This window comes from Leuciscus leuciscus (assembly GCF_965113295.1).
Source record: "Leuciscus leuciscus genome assembly, chromosome: 9".
NCBI classification, from domain to species: Eukaryota; Metazoa; Chordata; class Actinopteri; order Cypriniformes; family Leuciscidae; genus Leuciscus; species Leuciscus leuciscus.
Window position 1 is genome coordinate 27,381,812 of NC_138733.1, and position 27,976 is coordinate 27,409,787.

Below are 27,976 nucleotides of genomic sequence, written 5' to 3' on the forward strand. Positions count from 1 at the left end.
TGCACTAAACTGGTGCAAAATTGTTTAATCAAGCATTTTACATTCATGGTTCCCAATTACATAGTGCTTATTGTTTTTTGCAGTGTACCATAGATAAAGCCATAGCAGAGTCACAGGAAAACTGAAAGGCAAGGCATAATGCTATCAACAAGAATCAGAAGGCTTTAATCAACAAGGCTTTAAACAACTGCATCATTGCAAGAATGTAGCTTTCTACATGTTCGGTTCTGTCCTTCTGTTATCACTTATTTCCTCTGGATTCAGTTCCAATACTGTTATTCATCGGACCGAATCATTAAAAACAACAGTTCTGATATATCAGGCAGGCAGGCTCTTTACACACATGTGCCCGTGTTGACAAAGAAGAGACACTTAGCAGATGTTAAGTGTGCGTGGACTGCACGCAACACCACCAGCCAAGCATGATCAACACATACAATAAAAAGGTATAGATAGAAACGGGAGTGAAGTCATCTGTCAACACATAACTGTGCAAATAAAAACATACGCCCCACGTAAGGAACTGGGCTGAGGTGAACACATGTAAGCTGGGTACAAAAGTTACGAGTCCGGAGAAAAGACTTGATGCGTGTTAGGAAACCGTCTGGAATTGTAATCTGGGTCCTCCTTTACTCGTTTCTTGATGTCGTCTTTCAGCTGATAAAAAGAAGAGATTATATCAGTGGGTTTTGTCATATATAGTCGTATTTCAGGGTCAGTACATTTTAAAAAAAACAACAACAACAACAACCTTTTATTCATCAAAGAAACATTAAATCGATCAACCGTGAAAGTAAAGACATTTATTATGTTTCAAAACATTTCCATTTCAAATAAATGCTGTTCTTTTGAACTTTCTATTCATCAAAGAATCCAGAAAAAGTTCATGGTTTGCAGCTCAACATTGATACTTATAGGAAATGTTTCTTGAGCACTAATTCAGTATTTTAGGGTGATTTCTGACGGATCAGCTGAAGACGGGAGTAATGGCAAATGTAAGCTTCGATAATCAATGGTATTTAATAAAATAAAAAAAGGTATTTAATAAAAAATAAGTTTTTCAAAGGGAACCAGTATTTCAGTTATAGATGTTGTCCAACTGTGCATTCCTAATTTAATGCATACAAGCATTAAAAATATACAGTATGAAAGCTTTGAACTGAACTAGACTTTTATGCACAATACATATGAGTTCCCTGATTATGATTCTGCCTGAAGATTAATGTCACTTGAACAATTCCTGATCTTGTTACACGCTCTAAGTGCTGTACATGCTAAGAAATAATTCTTTTTCTGTGGCCATGAAAAATAACCTTTCTTAGAATAAACAATACTGAATGTTCGCTGGACGAACAGATTCATTTATAGTAATATTAATTTAGCTACATCAAGTTAATATGATCCAAATATTTAAATATTAAAGATACCTGTTCACTGTAAGCTTCCTGAAGCTCTGGTTTATCTAAATCCACCTGTAGAGCGTCGGGAGCTGTGATGGGCGTTACGCCGGCTGATTTGGCGGCTTGACTCACTGCCTCAGAGAGTGACAGTTTGGGCCCGTCACTCTTTACCATCTAGGAGAGACACAATAAGAAAACCTTTGTTTATTGTGATGCTTCAGTAAGGGCAAGGGTGAAATATTACGGTATCAGGGCAAACCAGTCTAAATGAACAGAAAACTAAAACGTATGATCTCATTGTTAACATGTAACTGCATGAACCTGAATGTTTACCTTCCTGCGCTTTGCTGGCATTCCATATAGATATGCGTCAGAGAGAGGAGGCTGGGCCTTGATCTTCCTCTGACTGATCTGATCTTGTCTGATAATGGGAACCCACTCCTGCAAACAATACAGCTCATCAAGCCCACACTCACAACAAGATTTAATCTCACAGGTTCCATGAGCTGAATGGCAATATGCTAACAAGTGGTACACAAAGATGCTGTCAGACACCTTTAAATGAATGAGCTCACGATCAAAGGCGCTCATTTAATACCCACAACAAAATGGAAAAAAAAATGTATCAAATGATAGGGTAAACGATCAAATGATAGGGATTGATTTCAATTTAAGATACTAGATGTGTGTAAATATCTCACAGGAGGCAACGCAGCTGCCCAGGCTTCAGCATCTCTTCCTGCATCCTCTCCTCCAACAGCTCCCTCACTTTCCCTAGCTGGAACTCCCACTGCTCCAGCTTCCTGGGAGGAGGCCAGAGCTTCTTCTGCTGTTGTAGCAGGTGTTGGAGAGAGACTGTCCCCCATCTGAACCATGTATGGGAGAGGACACAGGTAAGACCACACCCCAGGGCCAAGTATGTACATGTTAAGTCGTCAACATACAACGAATTGCATTTCAACCTAAATCTGTTCATCATCTTCAAACCATCTTTCTATATTTATATACCTCTACGTTCTGAGGCTCAGGATCCTGTGTGGGCCTCTCTATCGATTCTTCATTCTGTAAGAGAGATGTACGTATGAATTCTCAAAGTCAATGTGAAACGCTATTTGAAACCAACGTAACTTCCATAGGGTAACAGGTACGGTCACACCATGTCTGAATTACCACAACTGCAAGATTCTGAAATGCAGTCACGTCCTTACAACTTGTAAACTCTACAACTTGCACCCTGTGACCTCTGTACCACCTGATTGCTCCAAATTAATTTAGCAGTTCATAGTGTTGTCATAGAAATGCATAATTCTATTTCTGTAGACTGCTATTACTATCATAGCCTTTACTATGTCAACATTAACTACTGAAGTATTTTTATAATAATAACAATGTTACATTTATATAGGTCTGTACATATGGAAGGGGGAAGTCTCATCAACCATCACCAATCACACCATCAAAGGTTGCATTACCTCCTCCAGAAGCCTACAATGCTTTATAGAATATGCAGGACACATACAAACCTGCATGAAATATGTTTTATAATGACTTTGAATAACAATTTTCAATCATATAGTTCAATAAATAGTTTATTTTTTATCACCTCAACTTTGAAAGTACATTAACCAACCATCACAACTGGCAGCATTTGATCTGGAAATATGTCAAGGGAACATGTGGAATCAAACCTGTGTGTGGATGACGTAATGGGTGATCTGTTCCTCTGTGATGGGAATGTGCTCCAGTATCACTTGCAGCCTCATTGTCATCATACTGGTTAACCAGTTCACCAGGCTAGGGTTTACTTCAGCTGACATCGTCCTCTGAGAGAGAAGACATGCAAACTTGCGTTACAGATTCATTCAAAGTACCTGCACTTCCATAACTAACATTTTACATAGATTCAGGTATAGATACAACCAAAACACAGTTTGACCGCTGAATCTGCTGACTGCAATTGCAGTCACAAAGAGCAATTTCTAACCAAATAAATATTTTAAAGAAAAGCAAATAGATAAATAGAAAAGAACAATAGTTTAGTAAATTCCCTTTCCAGGCCTGAAAATGTATTTTATTTTTATTTATTAGTAGTTCATTACATTTTAATAACTAAAGCAATTTATTTGAATAGCTATTTGAATAACTTATATTTTTAGGTCTTCCATGACGGCAAAACCCCATCTCATGTGTCTAACCCCTAACGCCTTTATCCCCTAACGCCTTTATCAAAACAGTTTCCTTCATAAACGCAAATGCCAATAATTCAAGTTTCCTGCATAAACGTAAGCCCACGCCAACATGGAAATGTCTCCTCCACAATTTTCATTATACAGCGAAAAGGTCGTAGGATGAACAAACAAAAGATTAAACAAGACGAAGAGGGTGTAGGAATCAAGATATTATTTGTTTTGGGTACTAACAATGCGGTGGTTGATGACTGAGGTAAGAGCACTTTGTTCTCCATTCAGACAATAGAGGTTGAGGGCCAGACACTCAAAGAGAGCACGGTTACACAGCTGCAGGAGCCGGGGTCCAAATGTTTGATCTGAGAAAAAACATTCACAGTATTCAAAACGTATGCATGCATTTATGAATCTAAATAGAGACTGATCTCATCTCACGATGCCTTTCGTTTAGACATACCGGTGCAATGCAGAATGTGGGTGGCGATTCCTGAAAGTTGCTGTCTGAGAAAAGCCCGGTTCGTCTGGGTAATATCCACCCCATCACGGACTGCGACGGTTGACTAGATGGGATGGACAAGAAGTAAACACCTCGAATATGCAAAACTTGTTTTCATTTCCTTTAAGATAAGCGACATTTTTCTATGCTTTCAATTTGCACAGACAAACTTCATCTAAGTTTTCAAAAAGCTGTGTTTGCAGTAATTCACTCACAATCTAAGTCTAGGCACAGTTTAAAATTCAACTTGTATTAATTCCTCCATACAAATGTGTTATCAGAGTTATGTGGTACCGACGTAATACCGACACTACTAGTCTTCAGTCACATGATTCTTCAGAATTCATTTTAACTTTTGGTTCTAAGAAAACATGTATTATCATCAATGTGCAGCTCACTTTTTTTGTGGAAACCATGACATCTTATTTTCAGAATTCTTTGATGAATAGAATGTTCAATTTCTTGCTGAATTAAAGTATTAATTTCTTCCAAATATAAAAAAAACAAAAAAACACTGTCAATACATGAGTCAGTTACTAATCTCAAACTTTTGAACGGTAGTGTATAGGTAGATTTTTTACAGGTAAACAGACTTCCCCCCTTTAACAACATTTGTGCTTGTTACAAACTGAGGGATCTATGAAATTTATTTTCAATGTAATGGACCGTCACAGATGCTTTTCATAGCTGGCTTTTAAAGTGTCAAGAATGGATCCAGAGTTTCTTACAAAACTTTCTGTGATGTATTCCTCAAGTTCAGCGATTAAGTCGTCAGCAGCTGCCTATAAAAACAGAAAGAGAAAATAAACAAGATGAAGAGATGGAAAGAAAAAAAGAAAGAGGGGGAAAATTGAAGAATCAAACCAGAGAAAGCAAAAACAGTGACCAGGAGAGGATATAAATATATATATAAACTGACCAACTACAGATAAGAGTATAACTTAAAAGAGACAGGGTGTGACTGGATTTCCAGAGACAGTTTACAAATAATTTTTGTTTGGGTCAAATAAACAAATAATGTTTGGGTCACAAACAACTAGAGATAGTTTCATACGGATATTTGTGTGAATTTTTAGCCTGCAAATAAATGTTTCACTTCTGCATTCTCTTTAATGTAATTGCACTTTTAAACATTTCTCAAGAATTATGGTTATTATTAATATAAAAATAATAGCAAAACATTTACATTCACCTCCATTAAAATACTTAAACAATTTCAAAATGCAAGTTTGACTGGGAAGTGTATGGATGGCACAGGCAAATTGCATGCATGCCTAAAGACAAACAAGGTTCTGTGTACAATCTCTGAAGGCTGTCTGTGATAGCATCTTGCAAGCAAGCTAAAATGGCAAACCATTTCCAAAGCAAACTACAGTGGCTTCCTGGTTTGCATTTAACTTTAGTCAAAGTAAAACCATGAGATATTCAGGATGTTTGATTAGGAAACTCCAAAGGAGTCGTTATGTTTTTTGCGTGGTTATTTTTTGTGTGGTAGCCACTGTAAATATTTTGGACTGTTGCCACTCAACATTTTGGTTGTTTCCCTTAAAAAAAACATTTTAGGTTTTGGAGTCTCTACTGATGATCTGATGAGTCAAATCCAGTGTGTTTGATTTAGAAGGCATACAAAATGGGTAGGTTGGGGGGGGGGGGGGGGATTCTAATACCAGTTTGGAATCAGTGAATCAGGGCAGCTTGACACTGCCAGAATACAACTTACGGTGATGTTGGCCTCTGTGGGCTCACGTCCTTGCAGAAAATGCTCAATGAAGAACTGGGCGAGTTGGGGCTGGATACGGCCCAGAGGCTGGTGCTGCCCGTGGAGCAACAACACCATGTCCACCATAGAGAAGTTCTGACACACCAAAGCCAGAAGATCACCGAAGAAACCTAAACACACACTAGTGTTTATTCTGTCAGATATTTTTTTTTTTATTCTTAGTTTGTGTAAGATGTCCATTTCCTGTCAAATGTACTTTTAAGTTTTTATCATAGTCAACATTGTCCTGTTTTTGTTTAGTCAAGTTTTAGTCGACTAAATGTCTGAGCATTTTAGTCTAGTTTTAGTGCATGAAAACTTTTCACACTATCGTCACATTTTAAATTGATAATCCTGATTATTTTGCTAAAAATGTATCAATTATAATAAATAGAAATGTATTTTTATATTTCATTAGAATTATTGTATTTTCACCTACAAGCACAAATCAAGAGAATGTCAATATAGTATATTTTACCTAATCTAGTTTCCTGATTAAATTTAGGTTTGATCGCAGATTTAGTCACAGAAAACAGAGCAAGCGGGGCTCATGACAGAACACACACACACACGACTGAATGACACTTTCTCAAATGGAGATTGCAGCTTACTTGTTTGTTGGTGTTTTTAGATCATCCACGCTTCTTCCACAGTGTAGAGAGAGCGTGTGCACATGGTTGCCAGATTGCAAATTTTAAGTAAAACACCGGGAAGAAAACGTGTTCTTTTAACATAAAAGCTCTGATTGGGGGATTTAAATTCTTAAAATCTGCCAACTGTAAGCATGAAAGCTCTATAAACAGAGTCTTTAATGTTCTGTCTCCTCTTTTATTCGATATTAAAACAAAAAGTGATTTGTCAAGTTTAATTTTTTTTTAACTACATTTTAGTCTTGTCTTATTTCATCAACGATACTGCATGTTGATATGGTCACAGTTATCGTTTAATGTCGTCGCGTCATCGTCTCATCTTAGTCATGGAAAAAAGGGTCATCAACGAACATCTTTCGTCATAGATTGCGTTAAACAACATTAACACTTACACATAACCAGCCTGCACAAAATGAAAATAAACTAAAAGAAAAGGCATCAACCCCAAGAAGCTTACCCATAGCATCTCCAGTACCAGGGGAGAAGATGTTACTAGTCTGGGAGAGTCTCTGGATGAACTGAGCGATGCTCTCGGTTTCATTTTGAGGGGTACCCAGAGAGCCCATCATTGTGGACAGGACGCCCTGCACTATCCCAGTGAAGAGCTCAGGGTTCAGACCTTCACCGGCTGCGGCGGCCCCAGAAGCGGCGGCTGAGTTTGGTGGTGCTGTGGGAGCGGTGGGTGTCGTGGTGGGAGGCTGTCCCGTGGGAGGCTGTCCCGCGGGAGGCTGAGAGAAAAGTGTTTGGGAAGCCTGATGACAGAGATGCATAAAACTGTCTTATACACACAAGCATGCATTACAAAAACCAGAGAGAAAATGGAAGAAACAGCATTCTGGACACTCTTTTTCACCCAATTAAAGTGAACAGGAGTGGAGAATCAAAAACAGCAAATAACAGCCTCAAGATTTATTGACCAAGATAACTGGTTCATGTCCTCAGTCTTTGTCAGTTTTGGTAGGGCTGCACGATATTCGGAATAAAATTGATATGGCAATTAGGCGATTATCAAATCACAAATAAATATATGTGATGCGGGTTTCAGAGTACAGCAAAGTTTTGGTCTTACAAAGACAACTAAATCATGCCGGTTTGCACTGCAGAACATCAGGAATATCAGGCCTTTTCTAACTGAGCATGCAACACAACTTCTCGTCCAGGCCCTGGTCATATCTAGGCTTGAATACTGCAATGCTCTTCTGACTGGACTTCCATCATGTGCAACTAAATCTCTACAAATGATTCAGAACGCTGCAGCTCGTCTCGTCTTCAATAAGCCCAAAAGGGCCCACGTCCCTCCTCTGTTCATCTCTCTGCACTGGCTACCACTCGCTGCTCGCATCAAGGCAGTTCAAGCCATTGTAAGGAATGACGCACCCTGGACAAAAGATAGCAAAGACAGAGCACAGGACAGACCTTATCTCTGCATTCCCCCCCTCCCCCCTTCCTTCCTCTTCTCACGAGTCAAGTCACCAAAAGTTCACTAAGAATGTATATAATCACATATGATGTATCTTGTGAATCTATTGTTTTTCCTTTTCATGTTTGGTATCATTTTAAGTGTCTGCGATTGGTAAAATGGTCTTAATTTCATTACAGTCATTGGTTTAATGAGAAAGATTGAGAACTTAGGAGAAACCTGTTCTCCTCTCTGAGTGATGTCTCTTCAAGATATCTCCCGAAACCAGGCGTTACCCCCTGGGGTACATGACTTGACCCAAAACAACTCTAAACAATGTTTGTATAACCCTTTTGTTCTAGTCTGGGTATTTAAGGGTGGGTGACAGAGCAGTCTTTGGGACCCTTTACCAGGATCATCCCCCATACAGTGTTGTTTCAGTGTTTTCCTGTTGGAAAGCACTCACACACCACTGTGTGTCTCTGTCAGGAATGCATTGCTTACTTTTAGAGTCATCTTTGAGTAAATTATGTCATGTATTTATTATTTCTGAATTGGCTTTTAATCATTTACTTGTGTAATTGGCATGATACATTTTTACCTGACAAATAAATGTTACATCTTGATTCATTCTGCATTTTTCAGAAATCATTATTTCCAGTAGATTAAAGTGCAGTCTGGTGTTTCCGCAAATCTCTGTCCAGGATAGATCAAACCGAAGGCACTATGAATGGAGCATGGGACACATCTTAGGAAGACCTTCTGATTTCTGACTATTCCCTGACTTAGCATGTTGTACGCTGCAACTATTACAAAAAAATTACACCTACGGGTCAGCAGTGAGCGGCCGCTTAGGGTAAAATAGTTGCACTGCACCCTCTGACTATTTCAGGACTGGCTAGTTTGTGATCGTGAGCGCACATTCGCGATGTGACGTCTCAAAGTGACACTGGGTCCTTAATGAACGAATATTTGAAATTATGAGATGCTCAGAATAATCAAAGATCTAAATTAATTCATAATCAATATTTATGATTATTTTCTGATCAGAAACACGATCTAAATTTGATTATCATTTGAAATTGGAGTCAGAGTAAGCATGGAGCTAAAGTAATATTGAAACTAAATTCCAATAAATTAAGTGAACTTCACTGGAGCGCTGAAGACATACACGCATTATTCCTTCGCCCACCGTTGGATTCCGTCGTTGGGCCAATGGGTGGTCCTTACAGCATTGACGCTTGCTTACAGATCTATCACAGGCTCAGCTCCCTCCTACTTTCACTCGCTCCTACGAGTCTACATCCCTACCAGAAGCCTACGATCAGTCAATGAGCGACGTCTCGTGGTACCATCACAGAGAGCCAAAAAATCACTTTCCAGAACATTCTCATTCACGGTTCCATGCTGGTGGAATGATTTCCCCACCCTCATCCGGAACGCAAAAAACCTTAATATGAATTTTAAACAAATAACATTTTTTTATTTATTTTTTATTAAATAATAAATTAAATATTTTTCTTTTAAAGTGCTACACTATTTTTACTAATTATTTTAATATTTGTATTTATTAATGATCACAATAAAATCATAATTATTCAAATACTGATGTGTGAATAATACCCACACTTTTCAATTTTTCCACAAATCGTTTAGCCACAAAAGGATGGTTCACAATGAAAAATAAGTCTTCAGAGAAAGAAACAAAAAATCCGCTTTTTAATAAAAACAAAAAACAAATTTGCACTACAAAATCACCCCAGTCATTCTAGAATGATTCATTATTACCAAATAGTAATAAGTAAATATTAAACATTACCAAATATATTACCAAATTTTTATCCATCACAATATGCATTACAGAAAAACTAAATATCGGAATGCATGTTTCCTCCAATAATGTGCAGTTATTTTATAAACCTACTTTGTTTTCATTGAAGAAAAACTGATGACAGAAATGTTATTTTTTGGTTGAACTGTTGCTTGTAATGGGTTAGGGTTTCAATGACTAAGAACTATAAAGATGGGAAAAAAGTCTATAAAGCCAAAGGGGGCTATTCACCTGCATGAAGTCTGTGACACCCTGGATGAAGGTAGGGACCCCAGGCATGGTGACAGTTATAGAAGGGCCCTGGCCGCCTGCGGCAACAGCTCCTCCCAGTAGAGACCCCAACAACTGCTCCAGGTTTCCCCCTAAAGGATTTTCCTGAGGGGTTGACGGTGCAGATCCAGGTTGGGGAGTGCTGGTACTGGTACTACTGGACTGTGTGGGCCCAGAGCCACTGGTGGAGGTCGTGGTGGTTGATGGAGTGCTTGTGGAAGCGGACGTGGAGAAGGTGAATGTATGTGAGGAGGATGAGGCAGTTTGGCTGGCTATGGATACAAAGAACAGCAAGATATATTATGCAATGCCCTAAACAAAAGCCTTTTTCTTTTGTATTTCATCAAATGTCTTCAGTCTTCAAAGAAAATCAGCCACATCAAGAGGACCGTGACCTCAGTTGAGCTTATTCACTTGTCAGTTATTAAAGAACTCTTAGCTCATTATGTTATTGACTTAACAAAAACCAGGGCAAGTATTATTGCAAGAGCAAGTATTATGCAAATGTACCCATCTCCCCAGTGGCGCCTGTCAGAAGCTGCCCGACCAGTCCACCGATCATCTGATTTAGAGCGGCGGGAGGGAACTGTCCAGCCTGAGGGGAAACGCACACATCCTTATACAACTAACACACAATGAACAAGTCCAAGCCAGAACTACTATAAGAATTGATCATAATGCACAATCGCATCCGCATTTAGCCAACCGCACGCAGGGCACTGTATGGAAATAGTGAGTCTTACGCAAAACATATTTAAAAGTTATGGAACTCATAACCACCATGTTTAAAATAATATATAAATGTTATGTTTACTATATTTAACGATACATATAAATGTACTATATTGTAATATAATTAGTTGTAATTGACTGTACTACTAATTAATTTGAACAATTAATTTGAAATATGACCGAAATTACTACCACAGTTTGCTATAAGAGAAATCTATACCAGAAGATTTTAGAGGAGATTTTTGTGGAAATATGTAGGCAGTCGGGATGTGAATTTTTACAACGAGTCCATTACAAAATTTAAAATGATTCAAAACTCAATTTAAAACAACATACAAGCATGCAGTGGAATACATGTAGAATGACAGGTGTCTTCTAAAGGCCTGTCTGAAACACTCGTTTCAAATGTTTTGAAAGAAGTCTCTTATGCTCACCAAGGTTGCATTCATTTGATAAAAAAAATACAGTAAAAACAGTAACATTGTGAAAAACTATAACATTTTAAATTGTTTTATATTTTAATAGATTTTAAAATGTAATTTATTCCTGTGATGTCAAAGCTGGATTTTCAGCATCATTACTCACATGAACCTTCAGAAATCATTCTAATATGATGATTTGATGCTCAAGATACATTTCTTATTATTATCTATGCTGAAGGTGAAACCATGATACATTTGATCAGGATTCTTTTATAAATGTTAAGTTCAAAAGAACGGTTAGTTGAAATAAAAATTTTTTGCAGCAATGTGTAGCTCAGCCTCAAACTCATTTTCACACAACATGTGAATGGCTTAATATCGCTTGTTGTCCTTGCCTCTCTATTGAGAATATATTTTAACCATTTAATAAAAAATACATAAATAAAATACTTGTAGATTTGATATTAATTTTAATCTATAGATTTTTTTTTAACCACTTAATTTTTTATTGGTTATTATTAGTTATTATATACTTAAGACTCAATGGAAAATTACCTTATAATTCAAATTCCATGAACTGCCCTATGCGGGATTTACACTGCCTATATCCTAGAAATATCATGGGAATTTCATTCACCTGTCCTGGCTGTTGGCCCATCATCGGTGGAACAGCTGCTCTGAGGTTGATAGTGGCCCCCCTTGTGGTGAAAGTGGGGCTGGCCATCCTGTGAGGAAAAGAGGGTCTGGTGAAAACCACTCTGGCCTGGGGTGGGTAAGGAGGCATGGGGGGCGGAGTGGAGCCAGAGCCAACGTTTGCTGTAGGTGGGGTGGTCTGTTGCCCTTGCTGGCCAGTAGAGGAAGCGTTTGCCATGGCCATGGCTTGCTGAGTGACTTGATGCATAATGGCTTGCATGAATTCTGGAGGTAGACCAGGAATCTGAACAGTAGGGGGAGCACCTGCAACATGCAAACATATGTGTATCATATAAAACATGCTCATGTTGGTGCAGATCACTCAAAATAATTTTGTATTATATAATTATAATTGTATAATTATTTTGTTTTAATACATGCATACATACATTTTTTATAACATTAACACCCGGATTGAAACATTGGCGTGTAACACAGTCCCTTCTTCTAGCCACTTTGGCAGGTTGGATTATATATAATATATAGATTTTTCAGTTGTAGTCTTTTAAAAAGGCATGTGAAATAATAAACTAAGTGCAATGTGGTGTTGTCAAAAATATAGATTTTTCGATACATATCGATACTAAAATATCTGAAACGCTTCCAATACTAATTTTCCAGAATAGATCCACGATACCAGCTGCGCTTTCTCGGTCTCTCATGATCTCTCTAGGAGTTGACACACAAACCAGCCTCCCCTCACTCACTTGTTTCATTTGCTCCGGATGAATATTGTTGCTGTTTCAGGGCTTGATTTTCACCCAAAGTGTAAGCACATAAAGTAGTTCTCAGAACTAAACTGAGTTCTTTTTTGCTGCTTATTGTGCTTAAACAGTCAAATACACACAAAATAATGTCAAAATGGAGGTCCTGGCATAAGTTTTAAGTGAACGTAAACAGTTGAGAAAGGAAATGCGGAAACACTTTACAATATAGGTTTCATTAGTTAACATGAACTAAGAATGAACAATACATCTACAGCATTTATTAATCTTAGTTAATATTAATTTCAACATTTACTAATAAATTATTCAAATCAAAGGTTGTATTTGTTAACATTAATGAATGCACTGTGAACTAACATGAACAGCTGAATTTATTAACTAACATTAACAGATAAATAAATACGGTAAAAATGTATTGCTCATTGTTAGTTAATGTTAGTTAATACCTTACCTTATTGTAAAGTGTTACCGGAAATGCACGTGTAACAGTATTTATGCATCGGGTCTTAAAGTGACAGCAGCCTAATATACCTGCTGCCAAATTATAAGATAATATAAAAAATATCTAAATGGCAGTTTTTTCTTTTAAACTTTGGAAAACCACTAGCCACAGTGGCTGGTGAGAAAAAAAAGTTAATGTCAAGCCCTGCATACAAACACAGACGAACATAAATACATAGACACACAAACTGAAACATACATATTAGGGCTCTGCGATTAATGGAAATCGTAATAAAATCACGATGTAAGCATGCAAGCTTTCTGAACCGCAGAAAGCAAGATTTTTCACCAGCCCCCTCAGTGTGAATATACAAAGTTACAAAAAGCATAAAGAAATGATGTCGTTATCATTTATGCAAAGATATGGTGCCCGCAATGATCTTTGATAAAGACAGCTACCAAAAAAATGTGTACAGATAACTGTGTGTGTTAAACATAGTTTAAAAATCATAATATTGATCAAAAAAATCATCATAGGTGTTTTATTGTCCATATCGACTGCCCTCATATATAAACCATTCAAAAGTTTGGGGTCAGTAAAGTTTTTGTTGTTTGCTTTGCTTTTCTTTTTTCTCTTCTTTTTTTTTTTTTTTAAAAGAAATGTATCCTTTTATATGGAGCCCCTAAAGGGACGTGATGGTGGAAAAAAAATTAGGATGGGAGAATTTTTTTTTCCAAATCTTTTGCGTTCCCTCGCAAAACTTTTGCGTTCCCCCGAGAAACTTTGCGTTCCCTCGCAAAGATATTTGCGTTCCCACGCAAAACCTGTTTTGAGCTTGGACAGACACTTCCTGTTTAATGTCCCGCTGGCAGTGTTTCGTTAATGGAGCGTTTCATAGTGTTTGAACTTGGACTCAAATATAAAGAAATGCGGTCAGTGCTTAACTCAAGGAGTTCAGTGAAATTGGCAATATTCACATAGGCTATTCGAACTTCCCGGATCAATATTCTTGAGCTAAACGTTGTTAACACACAAACGACACCTATTTACAATCACAGTAACCTAGACAACGAGCTACAACCCAATTCTCATCAAAACAAGCTTTTATAATATAGGCTAAATGGATCTCTATGAGCAGGCGGCTGAGAGACACAATACGTCTGCAAAGTGCAATATAACCCAAAAACCGACTACAGCATCAACTCATAGTCAAAAATACAAAAATAGTCATTAACTTCAATGTTACAAACTGTAGTGCCACCCAATTAAGTTCACACATCAATGGTGACCCTGGTCATACTACACTGCTTTTGCACATTTTATATTATGAAAAATATTCAATAACTTCACTGTAACACACCAAATTTAGTTCACACATCACTGCTCTAATGTTGGTTATAGGTAGGGTTGGGTACCGAAACCCGGTTCCAATAGGGAACCGGTTCCGACGTAAACGGTAGTAACCAGACCGAATAAGAACGAAACTTTCGGTGCCTGATTTCGGTGCCTGACTTTTTTCACCGCCCCCTATAAAACATCTCGCGGCACGAATGATCCAATAACAAAACATCTCCAGTTAACCAGCAGAGCATTCATTTCGTTCGTTTGTTAAATAAGAGACGATCTAGCGCTGAAAATTATTTTCTCTTGTGGCTCACGCACACCGCACTCGTCTCGGACGCGCGCTTCAATACGTTGCAGAGATCGATCTATTTATGAGGCGCCGTCTATATGAGTAACGTTATGTGCTTGGAGAGTTTGTGTGTGCGTGCTCGCGTCTCAGATGAGTATGTGCGCGAGTTTGTGTGTGTGTGTGTGTGTGTGTGTGTGTGTGCTCGCGTCTCAGATGAGCATGTGAGCGAGTTTGTGTGTGTGCTCGCGTCTCAGATGAGTATGTGCGCGAGTTTATATGTGTGTGTGTGTGTGCTCGCGTCTCAGATGAGAATGTGCGCGGTTTGTGTGTGTGTGTGTGTGTGTGAGCGACTTTAGATGTGACGTTGTGCATTTCATATAGTTGGAGCATTCAGCAGTATACATGCATCATGCATGTGTGACTACTTAGTATGTGTATGCAAGCGTTTTATGTGTGCGTGAATGAAGTTCGATTTAAGCTCTAGACGGCGCCTCATATCTATTCGTTCTGGTGAAATCACAACATATAATGCACACAAAGTGTCCCTGCTTGATATACAACCACTGATGAGCATTATCTGTTTAAAAAAACTACGCATGCGGATTAGAACCCAAAACCTCTGACATTCTTGACTAAAGTTCAAGTTCAGCTGCAGTGTTCCTCTTCGGGTAAGTCTAGTATTTTAATGCCAACTGCAAATCTTGCATATCAAGTATGAAGTAGCCTATATCAAGTATATTTATATGAGGCTATACTTTGTGTGTTAAATATTTCTGCTCAGTGTCAGATATTTCTCTGTTTTGTAAAAGTCTATAATATATAATATGTAATATAATTGATATATAATATATATATAATATATATAAATAATATTAGAAGACAACATTTTTATCTTAACATAAGTGTTTTCGGCTACATCAGCATAATTTTTTATTTAATCAGAAATCAGAAAAAAAAATTCTGAAAACACACACAGATATTATTTTTTTGATAAAGTGTGTGCAGTTTCGTTTTCTTAAGTACCGGTTTAAGAACCGTTTAAGCACCGGAACCGTTTGAAAAATACCGAGTAGGTACTGGTATCGGATAAAACCCAACCAATACCCAACCCTAGTTATAGGCCTACAACACTTAGTTTGGGAAGTAATTGCACATAAAAAATAAGTAGGCCTATTCTTTACACAAATTATATTGGTAGGCTACTGTACGCAGCTTTTGCATTATATTTGCTTACTGAATTTGATGGCATTACACTGTATAACAGTGTGAAGTTATTTAATATTTTTTTCTAAAAAGGGTGAAGTTATTGATTTTATTTAATAATAAATAAATAAGAATTTTTATCAAACTAAGTAATGTAGTTTAACCAGCAGGAGAGCAGTGATGTGTGAACTAAATTTGATCACAGTACAGTGCGTCAAAGTGAAGCTATTTAATATGTTCAATAATATAAAATGTGCAGAAGGGTTTTGGGATTTGCACTTAACAGACGGCCCCTTATTTGGACTTGTCTATCATTCGTCTGGTTAGAGACAAATTAATATTATAAAGCTCGTCTTGATGAGAATTGGGTTGTAGCTCGTTGTCTAGGTTACTGTGATTGTAAATAGGTGTCGTTTGTGTTTTAACAACGTTTAGCTCAAGATTAGGGAAGTTCGAATAGCCTATGTGAATATTGCCAACTTCACTGAACTCCTTGAGTTAAGCACTGACCGCATTTCTTTATTTGAGTCCAAGTTCAAACACTATGAAACGCTCCAATAACGTACGGAGCTCTGAAACACTGCCAGCGGGACATTAACAGGAAGTGTCTGTCCGAGCTCAAAACAGGTTTTGCGTGGGAACCCAAATATCTTTGCGAGGGAACGCAAAAGATTTGAAAAAATAATAATTCTCCCAACCTAAAAAATTTTCCACCACCACGTCCCTTTAGGGGCTCCGTACTTTTATTCAGCAAGGATGCACTAAAATAAACTGATCCAAAGTGACAAAAAAAAAAAACTTTTGTTACAGTTATTTCCAAATAAATACTGTTTCTTTTGGACTTTATATTCAATGAAGAATCAAAAAACTATTCATAGATAAAGTGTCTCTCAGAGGATGAAATTCAGATAATCTAAGGACTAACCAGGCTGTCCAGTGCCAGCAGCGTTTGGTTGTCCATTAGCCTGTGGGTTGTTTCCAGAGTCTGAAAAATATTAAACAACTCAAATTAAACTCATTTAATTCATTCAATTACACCCCTCCATCCAACACACACACAAATAAAACCCACCATCAATGTTCATCTGCATCATCGCTACAGGCTCCATGGTTTGGTGACTGATCCGGATGACTCTGGGCCCTGGCTGTCCACCCTGCTGATTGGCTGGACCAGGCTGACTGGTTGGTCCCTGGCCTTGCTGATCTGATTGGCCAGTTGACTGAGGTTGACCATCAGCTGCTGGTCTGCCATTGGCTGACATGGTCACAGTTGTTCCAAGATTCAACTGCAGGCAATGTTAATTTAAAAGTTAACTAACTTGTTTTAACTAGGTCTACTTCAACAAATTACGATTATAGACCTTGTGGTCTCAGTACTTCCTGAAACTTTGGAAAATGTACATCTTCCAAAAACACCCCAGTACTCATTTATGAAGTGCTCTACAAAACTTTCACTTTCAGTGTTATGCACGTTTCCCACTGCACGAGTCACACCGAACACATCTTTACCTGCATGGGGAGGTGATGCACGCCTGCTGGAGTCAGTACAGAGGAGGTGTAGTGGGACATGGGGCGGATAACATGCAGGTGTCGAGGAGGGTTGCTTAGGAGGTTACACCGCAAGTCACTCAGGGCGACCAGGGCGTTTCCCAAGAGACGGAGGGCCTCCCCCACTAGGTTGAGAATGCGTTGGTCCTCATCCCTCTCTTGGATCTGTTTTTCAAAAAATTTTCAATATTTAGCTCTTTTACCCATTCAAAGAGATCATGCTTAAAGCCCATTTAATCAACCTACTATCAAATTTACAAAACAAACTATTTAATTACATTCCTTTAAGATCTATAAAAAGACCAACAAAAAAATTTATCATGTTGATTTTGTTAAAATTTTGCTTATTTAGATGATTTCCACTATATACTAACTATACCATACAAAAGTTTGGAGTCTTTTTCAGTCTTTTCAGGGTTTTTTTTCAGTAACACTTTATTTTACAGTGTCCTTGTTATACGTTACAAGTAGTTACTGTGGTAAAAAACTATGAATTATGCGTAATTCCACGCAACTAACCCTAACAGTAAGTATATGTAGTTAATTAAGGTAATATAACTCACTATTACACTGTAACAAGGACACCTTAAAACCTAACCAAAGTCTCTTATGCTCACCAAGGCTGCTTTTATGTGATTGAAAATACAGGGAAAAACATCACTAATATTGTGAAATATAATAACAATTGTATATAATAAATATATTAAAATAATACATTTTAAAATTATGAAATTTATTCCTGATATCAAAGCTGAATTTTCAGCATCATTACCAGTCCTCAGTATCACATGATCCTTCAGAAATCATTCTGATATGCTTATTTTAAATGTATGATTTGTACTGATATATTTTTTTATCCAGGATTATAATACCTAATATAATAAAATGTGCTAAAAATATTGCTTTCAAAGTTTGCACTTATTTAGACATCTCCATTAATTGAGCTGTAGAAACCTATATTAATGCACAAATAAAATACAAATACTGATACAAGATCTAAGCTAATATCACAAGAGTGAAATAATCTCTAAATATTGATATATGACTTCAAGTACATTTTTACAGCTCATTTTTTATGCTTTTGTCCACTGAAATTGTAAAAAAAAAAGAAGATTTTTTTTAATGTTCTCTTGACTGAATAACTGATCTTCAATTCCAAATTCATTTGCATTCACATTGAAGTAAACATGGTGTCTGGCTAAGGTTATCAGAGAGGACAACATTTACGTGGAGTGGGCTTCTTACGTTGTTGTTGTAGTCTGCAGTTGTGGCCGCCTCTAGAATGAGGTGAGCTCTCTGAATGAAGGGCTGAAGTCTCTCCTCCACTCTCCTCAGCTCTGTTAACATCTCCACCATCTCGGCTGGGCTTGGGTGGCTGATGGGAAGACCGTATCATCATAAATCAATGGCTCTAAATGCAATATGCTTTGGTTTAAAACATTGACCGTCAGGGCATCACTAATGGATTTAATTAGCTTGTGATACCGAAGGAAAACACACAGGCTCACACAAGCTGCTACTCTGTTTATATATATACTGTGTAAGTGCAGTAGAGTATATTGATAAGTGTAGTGTTTAGTGAATAAATCAAACAAAACAGACTCTGCTTAGTCAACTAAACAAGGTGGCTTATACTAAACATAACCTTTAGTTTCACACTCAAAAAGCAAGTCACAAGAGGTAAGAATGGTGGTTTGTTTGACTTTTAAAACTGGTTAGTAGGATACAGAAGTAACAGAAGTAGTGGGAGCATCGCTTTACAGTGGTTTAGCAAAGACATATTTATGTAGCTAAACTCCCACAGTTGGTTTTAATCATCTGCGCTGATTAATTGCGCATGAAACTGAGAAAATGACTCATCTGTGTGGTGTTATTGTATTGTATTATATGAACTGAACAGTTTTTTTGATAAAACAAGACTGATCACGTGCCTTAGAGTCAATGTCTCAACTGAACAATAAAACAATTGTTAATATTTTACCTAGGGAGAAAACGGTGACATATTAGGGAACCAGGTAATAAATAAAAAAGAATATATGATGATAAAAAAATAAAAGGGACTTTTACAGCCTAATTGGGGAAAAACTTATTTAAGGGTATTTCATAGTCATTTAATGGTAAGCTTACAGTTTACATTTACATTTAATCATTTAACAAAGGCTTTTATCCAAAGTAACTTATAAATGCGGAGAACAGAAGCAGTTAAACCAACAAAAGGGCATCAATATGCAAGTGCTGTGACAAGTTCCAGTTAAAGGGACACCAGGCAAGTCTGAGTGTTTTTTTCTCTATTAAGCTCCCCCTAGTGTCTGGTAGTAAATGCTTTCAAACACTCTGTCGTAAAAACGAACTGTTGTCCCTCCCCCCCTCGCCACCCAGCTAATCAGCTGTCAACCCAGCTGAGCAGAGGAACCGGCTATTTCAAAACCAGTTATGTCTACCGAGGCAATAAAGCAATATTTTCTTTCCAACTGATGGCGATTTTTTATTTATTTATGTGTTGTCATGCATACTAGTATTTTTACCGGGAACGAACGATATGAACGAGGCGAACTACTGCTTTCGTGTTTGTTTGTTTTTGGGAGAGTGGGCATGAGCATAAAAAATATATATATATCGGAGGCTAATATTTGTCTAAAGTTATATTAGCAAGGTCTATAAGTTCATCTGGTAGAATGACGGTTTACCTTTGCTTGTCTAAGAAGACATCAGAACGTTTTTTCTAGCTCGATCATGATATGTGCAACATGTTTATTGCCTATTATCAGACGCGTTACATATAATTATCATATAAATAGAACTATTTACAGCTAAGCAAGTTGTTAGTTTCCTAATTCAGTGAGGTAAATCAAAGAGACAAACCCACATTTCTTAACCTGATGTCAAATGTCAACAATGTCTAGGTAGACTGAAGTCATGCCTACTCGTTCACTACTGAAACTTTGTCTCCCGGATTAAAGAACTTCCTCTGTTTTCTCATGTTGTAGGCGGTTGATTTTAAAGTGTCTGTACATTTCCTACAAATTTCATTATTAGGCCAAACCAAAAGGTAAAATGAGACAAAAGCAACATTGTTGTCAGGTGTTTAAGAAACTGAAAGACGGAAACTCACATATCTTTTTCCCCCAAAATTTGTTAGTCATTCCTCAGTAAGACACAAAATCAATCTTTCATGTGGCAATTCACTGGTAATTTAAATGGGGAAATTTTAGCAAATACTCATAGTTTTAGGAAAAGATTTTTTGAGATCAAAAAATAGAACTGTATACTTAATTCTAATTGAGTTTTCTTATTTATAATAGGGGTGACAAGGTCATTTGGCTCACATGCATTATATTTACCATGCCATAACTATTCCAAAAAAACACTTTAGAAATCACCAGATTTCTTCCCACAATATTAAAGCCATGACGGGGGGAAGTTTGAGCAACTATAAACCTTTATCACATGATTTAGAGTAAACTAATACTCAACCATACCAAGTGGACATTCTCAGACCTATTAAAATCACACCCCTAAAATGCCCCAATCTGTTAAAATAACATCAAGTGTGAACAACCGATGACTAAAACAATGACAAAGAGACATCATGACAGATATATACAAGATGGTTAGTCCTGATTTTAACTTCTTGATATAAATTAACTTCACAATTTAATTAAAACCATGGTTCAATAAGAACAAAAAAGCAAAACAAAAAAACGAATAGTTCATTGCTTCATCCAAAAATGAAAATTGTGCTCATACATTCCAAACTTGTGCAATTTACAAACACATTCAGCTCTTTTACATACAACAACAGTGATCAAGCTTGAAAAATTACAATAACAACAAAAAACACCATTAAGGCATTATAAAATAGTAAAAAAAAAAACATTTGATTTAATTTGAACAATTCAATTTTATTATATTAAGCAAAATAATTAGATTATGATTACGAATAAACAGGTCCTACCTGAGGCCTGCTGGAGGAGCTGGAGCTCCCTCAGTTTGGGTGGAGGAGGAGGAGGATGGTGGGGTACTGGACGGAGGAGGAGAAGTATCCATGGGCTGTGCAGAAGGAGATGGAGTGGAAGTGGAGGAGGTGGGTGGAGGTGCAGAGTCCTCCTGGGAAGAGGAGGCATCCGTGGGCTGCCCCTATTAATACAGACAAAGATTAAGGAATAATCAAAGAATCAATAAGAAATGTGCATGCACATTTATTCATCCTGATACCAGGGTATGCACTTAGCCAAGCAAGATAATTCTCAATGAAATCGCTTACCTCCAGTCTTTGGATCACAGCATTGGTGTCTCTCAGCAAGTTCTCAGCCAATAGTAGCCGCAGTCTGGGCTCGCTTTGCAATGACTGGTCCAAATCTATCTGAACGTTCACAGAGCCATTGGTCTGGAAGAAAGAAAGAGTATAAATATATGTACTGAATAAAAATAATTTTTGCATAAGAAAATCTGTTTAAATTGCTACATTTGTCTTCGAGGAAAAAATGTCTTGTTCTCTTTTTATTTTCAAAGACAAATTTAATTTGTATATATATGACAAGCATAACAGCATATTTTACTCCAAAATCTCGTTATAAAAAACAAAAATATTCCTCTCTAAAGATATTTTAAGTAAACATGATAATCCGTACGTTTTTACCCAAATGAGCACGCTTTTGGACTAAAAGCCTCAAGGGATGTAAATATAACAAAACACAGAAAGGCATCAGCAGTTAACAGGTTAATGCAACATTTCCCGTTTCAGCAAATGAATTGCAACATACTCTCTGTATAGAGGTGAAATTCGCATGATGATGGAAGCGGAGGTGGGTGAAAAGGTTACTGGTTTTGCCCCCTATTGCACTCACTGTTGATCAGCAAGTCATTTTCTCAAAATCAACAAGTAACAAATTTGCATAATGCCAGTCCTTGGTCTTAATTGGCTGCCCGTGAACAACTCTGACCCTCCCTCAAACACACTACTCACTGAGGCCTAGAAGAGTTTGGTTCGTGTTGTTTTCAGCATTGTGAATCCACTTTTCATGCACTTCAAAAGGATGAGGACTCGCGCTGGAATTGATACGAAAAACCAACGCCATCACTCCTGATCGTATCACTGTGTATACAAGCACTGAGAAAGCCTCCAGAGATAACATCCAATTTGGGAGTAGCTGTTTTGTTTAAAACACGCACTGTAAGACGTAGACCAATCACAATAGACTGGGCCGTCTGACCGATCAGAGCAGAGTAGGCTCTTGGAAAGGAAGGGTTTAGAGAGAATGAATCTATGAACTAACCGTTTTCAAATTCTTTGGCCCTCTTATTAAGATGCTTTTTGGTCGAACGGATCACAAGTTCATGAGGGAGACATATTCCTGTTTACACCTGGTGTTTTAATCCATCTCTATTGTCCACTTTCAACCACGTCTGCCCTGATTTCTTCGAGGGAAGCGGTCTATACATTTATGGGCTTTTTCAGATCTTTCAGACCTAATGGACAAAATAAGCTCACGCAATTTACATGTGAACGCGATCGGAGACAACGGTAAAACATACGGAGAGCAGCAGTTTTCCCAGCAGAGTTTCTGCTCTGACAGCCGCAAGACCAGGGCGAACGTGGTGTGTGTGAGTTAGAAATCAGGAATGGTTAGAGAACATTGTGCTTGGTAAATTTGTCGTCTTCACTTGGTTCTTCAGCCGTCAAAGTTGAAATCCTGTCTGGCTAGCGTGCTTCCCATAATGTTTCTGCATAATTAGGTCAGGAGGCGGAGAGTAGGTGGTATTTTGTGGTTGTTTGAGGGCATTCGACCACATGAGCATCTACACTTTGAAAGCAGTCGGGCTGAATGCATTTTCAACTAAGCAGAAGTTAAAAAGTGGACAAGCTCAAAGCGTTTTAGACCCCGTCTACACCTGTATTTAGAGTCGTCTACATGGGATTGGATTGACGAAAACATCTCTTAATACCTGGTGTGAACAGGGCTTTTGAGAAATGGTGTGATATGCAATGTATATTATGAGAAAATGAAAGTGTTTTTTGACCTTGGATGCATGTAAACCTGTAGTAGGAGACCTCCAAAACAAAATTAGGAACTTTTAAAATAGCATAATACAGGCACTTTAAAATGTAATTTATTTCTATGATGGCAAAGCAGTAATTTTCAGCATCACATGATTCTGAAGAAACCTTTCTAATATGATGATTTGGTGGCCAAGAAACATTTCTTATTATCAATGTTGAAAACAGTTGTTTTGCTTAATATTTTTTGTGAAAACAGTGAAAAAAGATTTTCTTTTCTTTGATGAACAGAAAGCTGAAAAGAACTGAGTGCATTTATTTCAAACAGAACTCTTCTGTACAATATTTTACTCACCTTGAGATAAATAAAATGATAAATGTTTTTGAAAAAAATAATCTTTAGTTCACAATGGCAGGGCTCTACGCTAACTTTTTTCCCAAGGAGTACATGTGCTCCTAAATGAAAAATTTAGGAGCACACAAAGAAATATAGGAGCACAGTGAAAAAAGTTGATTAAACTGCTCAATTCATATGGATTAGTTTTATGATCTTTTTATGAACTTTTTTCAACGCATCAAAGTGGTAGTTGTGTAGGCTGTCAATGGAGGGAAAGAAATCTCTAAATTTCATCAAAAAGTTCTTCATTTGTCTTCTGAAGATGAGTGAAAGTCTTACGGGTTTGGAACTACATGATGGAGAGTAATTAATTACAGATTTTTCTATTTTGGGTGAACTACCCGTTTAATAATTATGCAATTATCATTTTAGCCTACATCAAAATACATAAAAAGAATGAAGACCTCAATCAAGTATAAAGTGCTAAAAACAAAACAAATACCCGCTTGCTTTTTTCCTTTGCAGTACTTGCAGTAGGCTACATTAAGTTGTCTTCAAAAATGAGTTTTTGTCGTCTTCCTGTCCTCAGTGTTGACTGATTTGGTCGTAACTTCAGTTTCTGCACTTGGTCTTTTGGTGAGACCTAAACGTTGTTAATACAATTTTGATACTCATTTGCAAGTATTGATAGTGTGCGGGAGTTCCTTGTTTTGTTTTTTTGCACTTGGTCTTTTGAGATAATAGGCTTCATACTGTGTTGCGTATCTAGCTCACTAAGTGTTTACTTGACTTTTTTTATGGTGTAGGGGCCTGTTTACACCTGGTCACTTCATGCGTTTTTACTGATCAAAACGATTCCATTTACACCTAGTCACATAAGTGTGTTTTCGCAAAACTGATATAAATCGTATCTTCTATTCCCGCGCTATATGCAGATTTAATGTAGGCCTATGCAGAGTTCACGTCACCAAAAGCTACAGATATGAGCTGCATTTTATTGATCATAAGCTCATTTCAAAATCAGCGATAGGAGAGAGCGACAGCAGCACTGGTAACGTTAGTCTAATATCATTTCGTTTCTTTACTATTAATGAATATGATTGTGTGTTGAGTGTCTACGACTTACTTTCACTTTCATTTGCGGCAGTTTGCGCGTTGGCTTGATGAATAGATGCTCATCTGTGGTGATGCGTGTTGCAGTAGCGTCATCATATCTGGCTATAACATGACATATAGCCAATAACACGCTCTCACACCTTTATTTTTAGCACTGTTGGGAGGAGTCACTTGACTCTCTCACTTAAAATCCAGCAGTTCCCGCACATTCCCACACTATTTCAGTGATTGGCTCATTGGTTGCGAATCGTCGCTCTCATTTGAATAAAGTTAAGCGAGTCATCATGTTATGTTCACATCGCACAGTTGCGAACCCGTCCTCTTGCTTGCTTTCCATGTGAAATCAATGGTATGCTTCGCTTCACCGCGCGGTTGTTCAGTGTATTGAGAACAGCCCGTCACTCGCACACTGTGCTCGTAAATTATTTTTCAAGCTCGCACATAACTATTTTTAGGCGCAAATGCGAGTGAATTACTCGCACTGTAGAGCCCTGAATGGTACTCACCCCAGTGCTGGTATTGACTCGTGGATTCCTTGCAGTGTCTCCCAGGCCTGTCATCATCTGCTGAATCGACATCTGAAGAAAGAGAATACATTAAGTAAAAAAAAAAAATATATATATATATATATCTCAAGCAATACAGTCATATTAAGTCACCTGAACATAAAAAAAGTCTCTACCTGAATCTGCTGAGGGTCCATAATGTTAACCGGAACATTAAAAGTACCCAGCATAACATAGCTGTTAGCATTGCGGTCATGCGTAGGCCCAAGAGGGGTCCCTTGGGAGCTACTGGTTGAATTCGGGTTCTGATTTCCTCCCAGTGTCACCCCAGAAGACCCTGGTACGCCACCCGAGCCGGAGCCCTGTTGGGTGGTCTGCGGTGGGGCGCGCTCTACGAGGTGAATGACCTTTCCGTCCACATCTAGACAGAGATGGATGAACAGAAGCAGTACAGAAAAAGTCACAAGGCTGCAATGGGGATATTATTCATTTGTACGATTTACTGTTTTTATGCAAATCAACTCACTGTACTCTGTTAGGGTTTTCTCATCTTGAAGTACTCTGCCCTGGTAAATGAGTCTTTGTTTGTCAACAGGAATTCCAACGGAGGGTGATATGTGCTCCTTGAACTCTTTCACGGTCATCTACGTAGTGAAACGAGAAGCTGTCATTTTTTAAAAGACAATAGGCAATGGACTACTGTCTTAGTCTGCGGTCACATAACTCGTTCGTCACCTTAAATTGTGGTGGACAGCATAATGTTCTGTCAGCAGCATAAAGGACACGTGACAATGTGCATAATAAAAATAAAAAAAAAGCTCACCTGTGCCTGAACTGTGTAACTCCTGCTTAGGGAGTCCAGTGTTTTCACAGTCACTTCTATGTTACTGCTTGCTGCTTCTTCCATTCTGTCTACATTATGCAAGAAAGTAAAAAAAAATCAAAACAATTTAAATACCTGATTCCACTGAATACATACAATTCAAGAGGAATTGTATGCTTAAACTAACGTTACACGGTATCACTGTCACAAGGAAAGCCGTGTTATGTTCATAAAGGCCACAACTGATACACAACTGTCAAACACACCCCAGCCTTCCAGAAATGTCTAGCTTTAACAAGAAGCTTATTCTTAGAAACATATGTTTTTAAGACCATAAAAAGCAATTAAACTATAAACTAAAAATATTATTTTTATAGTCCAAGACATCTGCTAACGTTACGAACAACCTGCTAACAGTCACTTGATGCTAAATAACCATCAAACAAGTGTTCAGACAGCATTTTTTACTTTGCATTTATCCATTTATTAAAAAAACATAGCTTATTCACCAATTTCGACTGGCTGTCAGTGATAAAATGAACAACAATTAGTAATAATCAGACAAATTAAAGTGCGCTTTGAGCTGCGCGAACATGTTAGCTCGCCAATGTTTTTCCTACCTCGAGACGCGGTTATTCCTGATGGAAATTCGTTGTTTTGCATATATAGGTTAAGCTTTATTGGTTTACAACAGTGTGGTTGTATTTTGTGCTTGCTGGTATAAAACCCGACAAGTTAAAACATTATTGATGTAGCGAAGCTAACAGCCTCGCGCTACCATGCTAACCGGTGTCGCGCGACAAGCTGGAGGAAGTATTCGATGACGTCACGGCGGCCACATCAACTTCTACACTAAAGGACTAGAAGAGAGAGAACAACCCTTACTTCTAATGCACATTTAACAAAATCGCTAAGGTAAGAAACTGAAATGTCACTATTGTCAAACAAAATGTTGATGTAGCCTACATTTTCATAAAATCAATGCCCTATGCCACCATGAGATTTAGACAAGAGACACAAAACTCTTAATGGATTTAACATTTCTTATTTGTACAGTTTGCATTTGGTTGTGCATAAATAATCTTTTTGATTTGAATGAAGATAGATAGACAGTGCACAAATATATACAGTGAATGTGTATTTGTGTGCCATTCAATGATGTGCATTTCACCTTCAGTAGTGGTCTGTCTGTGGAACAGTCAAAGACCACAATTTCCAAATATGTTATGCATTTCTTTTCTGGTTGGAAAGAGACAGTCATTCGATATTTCTTTGCTTTCAATGCAGTCATCAGTTTTCTTACACTACAGCAATGTGCTTGAAGGAAATGTGTGATCACATGGTGGATAGCACTGTAATGTCAACACTTAGATCCATACAGATTACAGAGCAAATACAACAAATATTTGAATATTCAAATATTCTTAAGTCTTTAATGATTATTTAATGAAAATGAACAAACCACCATTGATAAAATTTAATTAAATAGCTGTTTAATTGACAGAAATTAAAAGTCAGGTTAATTTCCACTAAATATTTATAAGCTCCATTTCTGTAGTTCTGATCAAAAACACTGACTTGTCATGCAATGCAAAGAGAAAAACAGTGATGCAGCATATTAATAAATACACTGAGGGGGCAATGGAAAATGGAAAAAAGGTAAGCCAAATTGGGAGCGAGAGAAGGGGAAGTGCCCCTGTGGAACAGTGCAGAGGCGTCAACTGATGAAAAGACTCGTTCAAGCATGGTAGATATATATATCAATGTAGGCTATGGCATATGCAGGGGGGGGAAATGGCATATGCAT

The 27,976-nt window shown here is 37.6% G+C and overlaps 1 protein-coding gene and 1 long non-coding RNA gene across 3 annotated transcripts; one reads left to right on the top strand and one right to left on the bottom strand.

The window, feature by feature from the left end:
- On the bottom strand, nt 1-26,994 carry bag6 (BCL2 associated athanogene 6). Of its 2 annotated transcripts, none has more exons than XM_082180788.1 (25): nt 26,790-26,994; nt 26,170-26,258; nt 25,873-25,990; nt 25,523-25,767; nt 25,347-25,418; nt 21,654-21,776; nt 21,345-21,526; nt 18,635-18,764; nt 17,351-17,554; nt 16,914-17,127; nt 16,767-16,826; nt 11,783-12,102; nt 10,502-10,586; nt 9,953-10,263; nt 6,949-7,204; nt 5,803-5,972; nt 4,811-4,864; nt 4,044-4,146; nt 3,821-3,945; nt 3,089-3,223; nt 2,409-2,462; nt 2,102-2,266; nt 1,734-1,841; nt 1,428-1,574; nt 1-657 (listed from the first exon to the last, which is right to left on the bottom strand). In XM_082180788.1, the coding sequence occupies exons 1-25, from the start codon at nt 26,830-26,832 to the stop codon at nt 562-564; spliced, it is 3,609 nt and encodes a 1,202-aa protein (XP_082036914.1). In that variant the 5' UTR covers nt 26,833-26,994; the 3' UTR covers nt 1-561. The 2 variants fall into 2 exon arrangements, with proteins under 2 accessions (XP_082036914.1, XP_082036913.1); XM_082180787.1 differs by having other exon boundaries at nt 6,949-7,243.
- On the top strand, nt 12,124-15,917 carry LOC309506860. The gene is made up of 2 exons (XR_014208953.1): nt 12,124-14,406; nt 15,759-15,917. It is a non-coding gene; the product is annotated as an uncharacterized lncRNA (long non-coding RNA).
- Nucleotides 26,995-27,976: the final 982 nt, after the last annotated feature.

Bases quoted from the DNA above. Each gene is read 5' to 3' on its own strand.
- bag6 (XM_082180787.1), bottom strand. From the start codon at position 26,832: ATGCAAAACAACGAATTTCCATCAGGAATAACCGCGTCTCGAG. The intron at 17,128-17,350 runs GTAAAGATGTGT...CATTGCCTGCAG, and splicing joins TGCATCACCTCCCCATGCAG to TTGAATCTTGGAACAACTGT. The intron at 1,842-2,101 runs GTGAGATATTTA...TATTGTTTGCAG, and splicing joins GGGCAGCTGCGTTGCCTCCT to GAGTGGGTTCCCATTATCAG.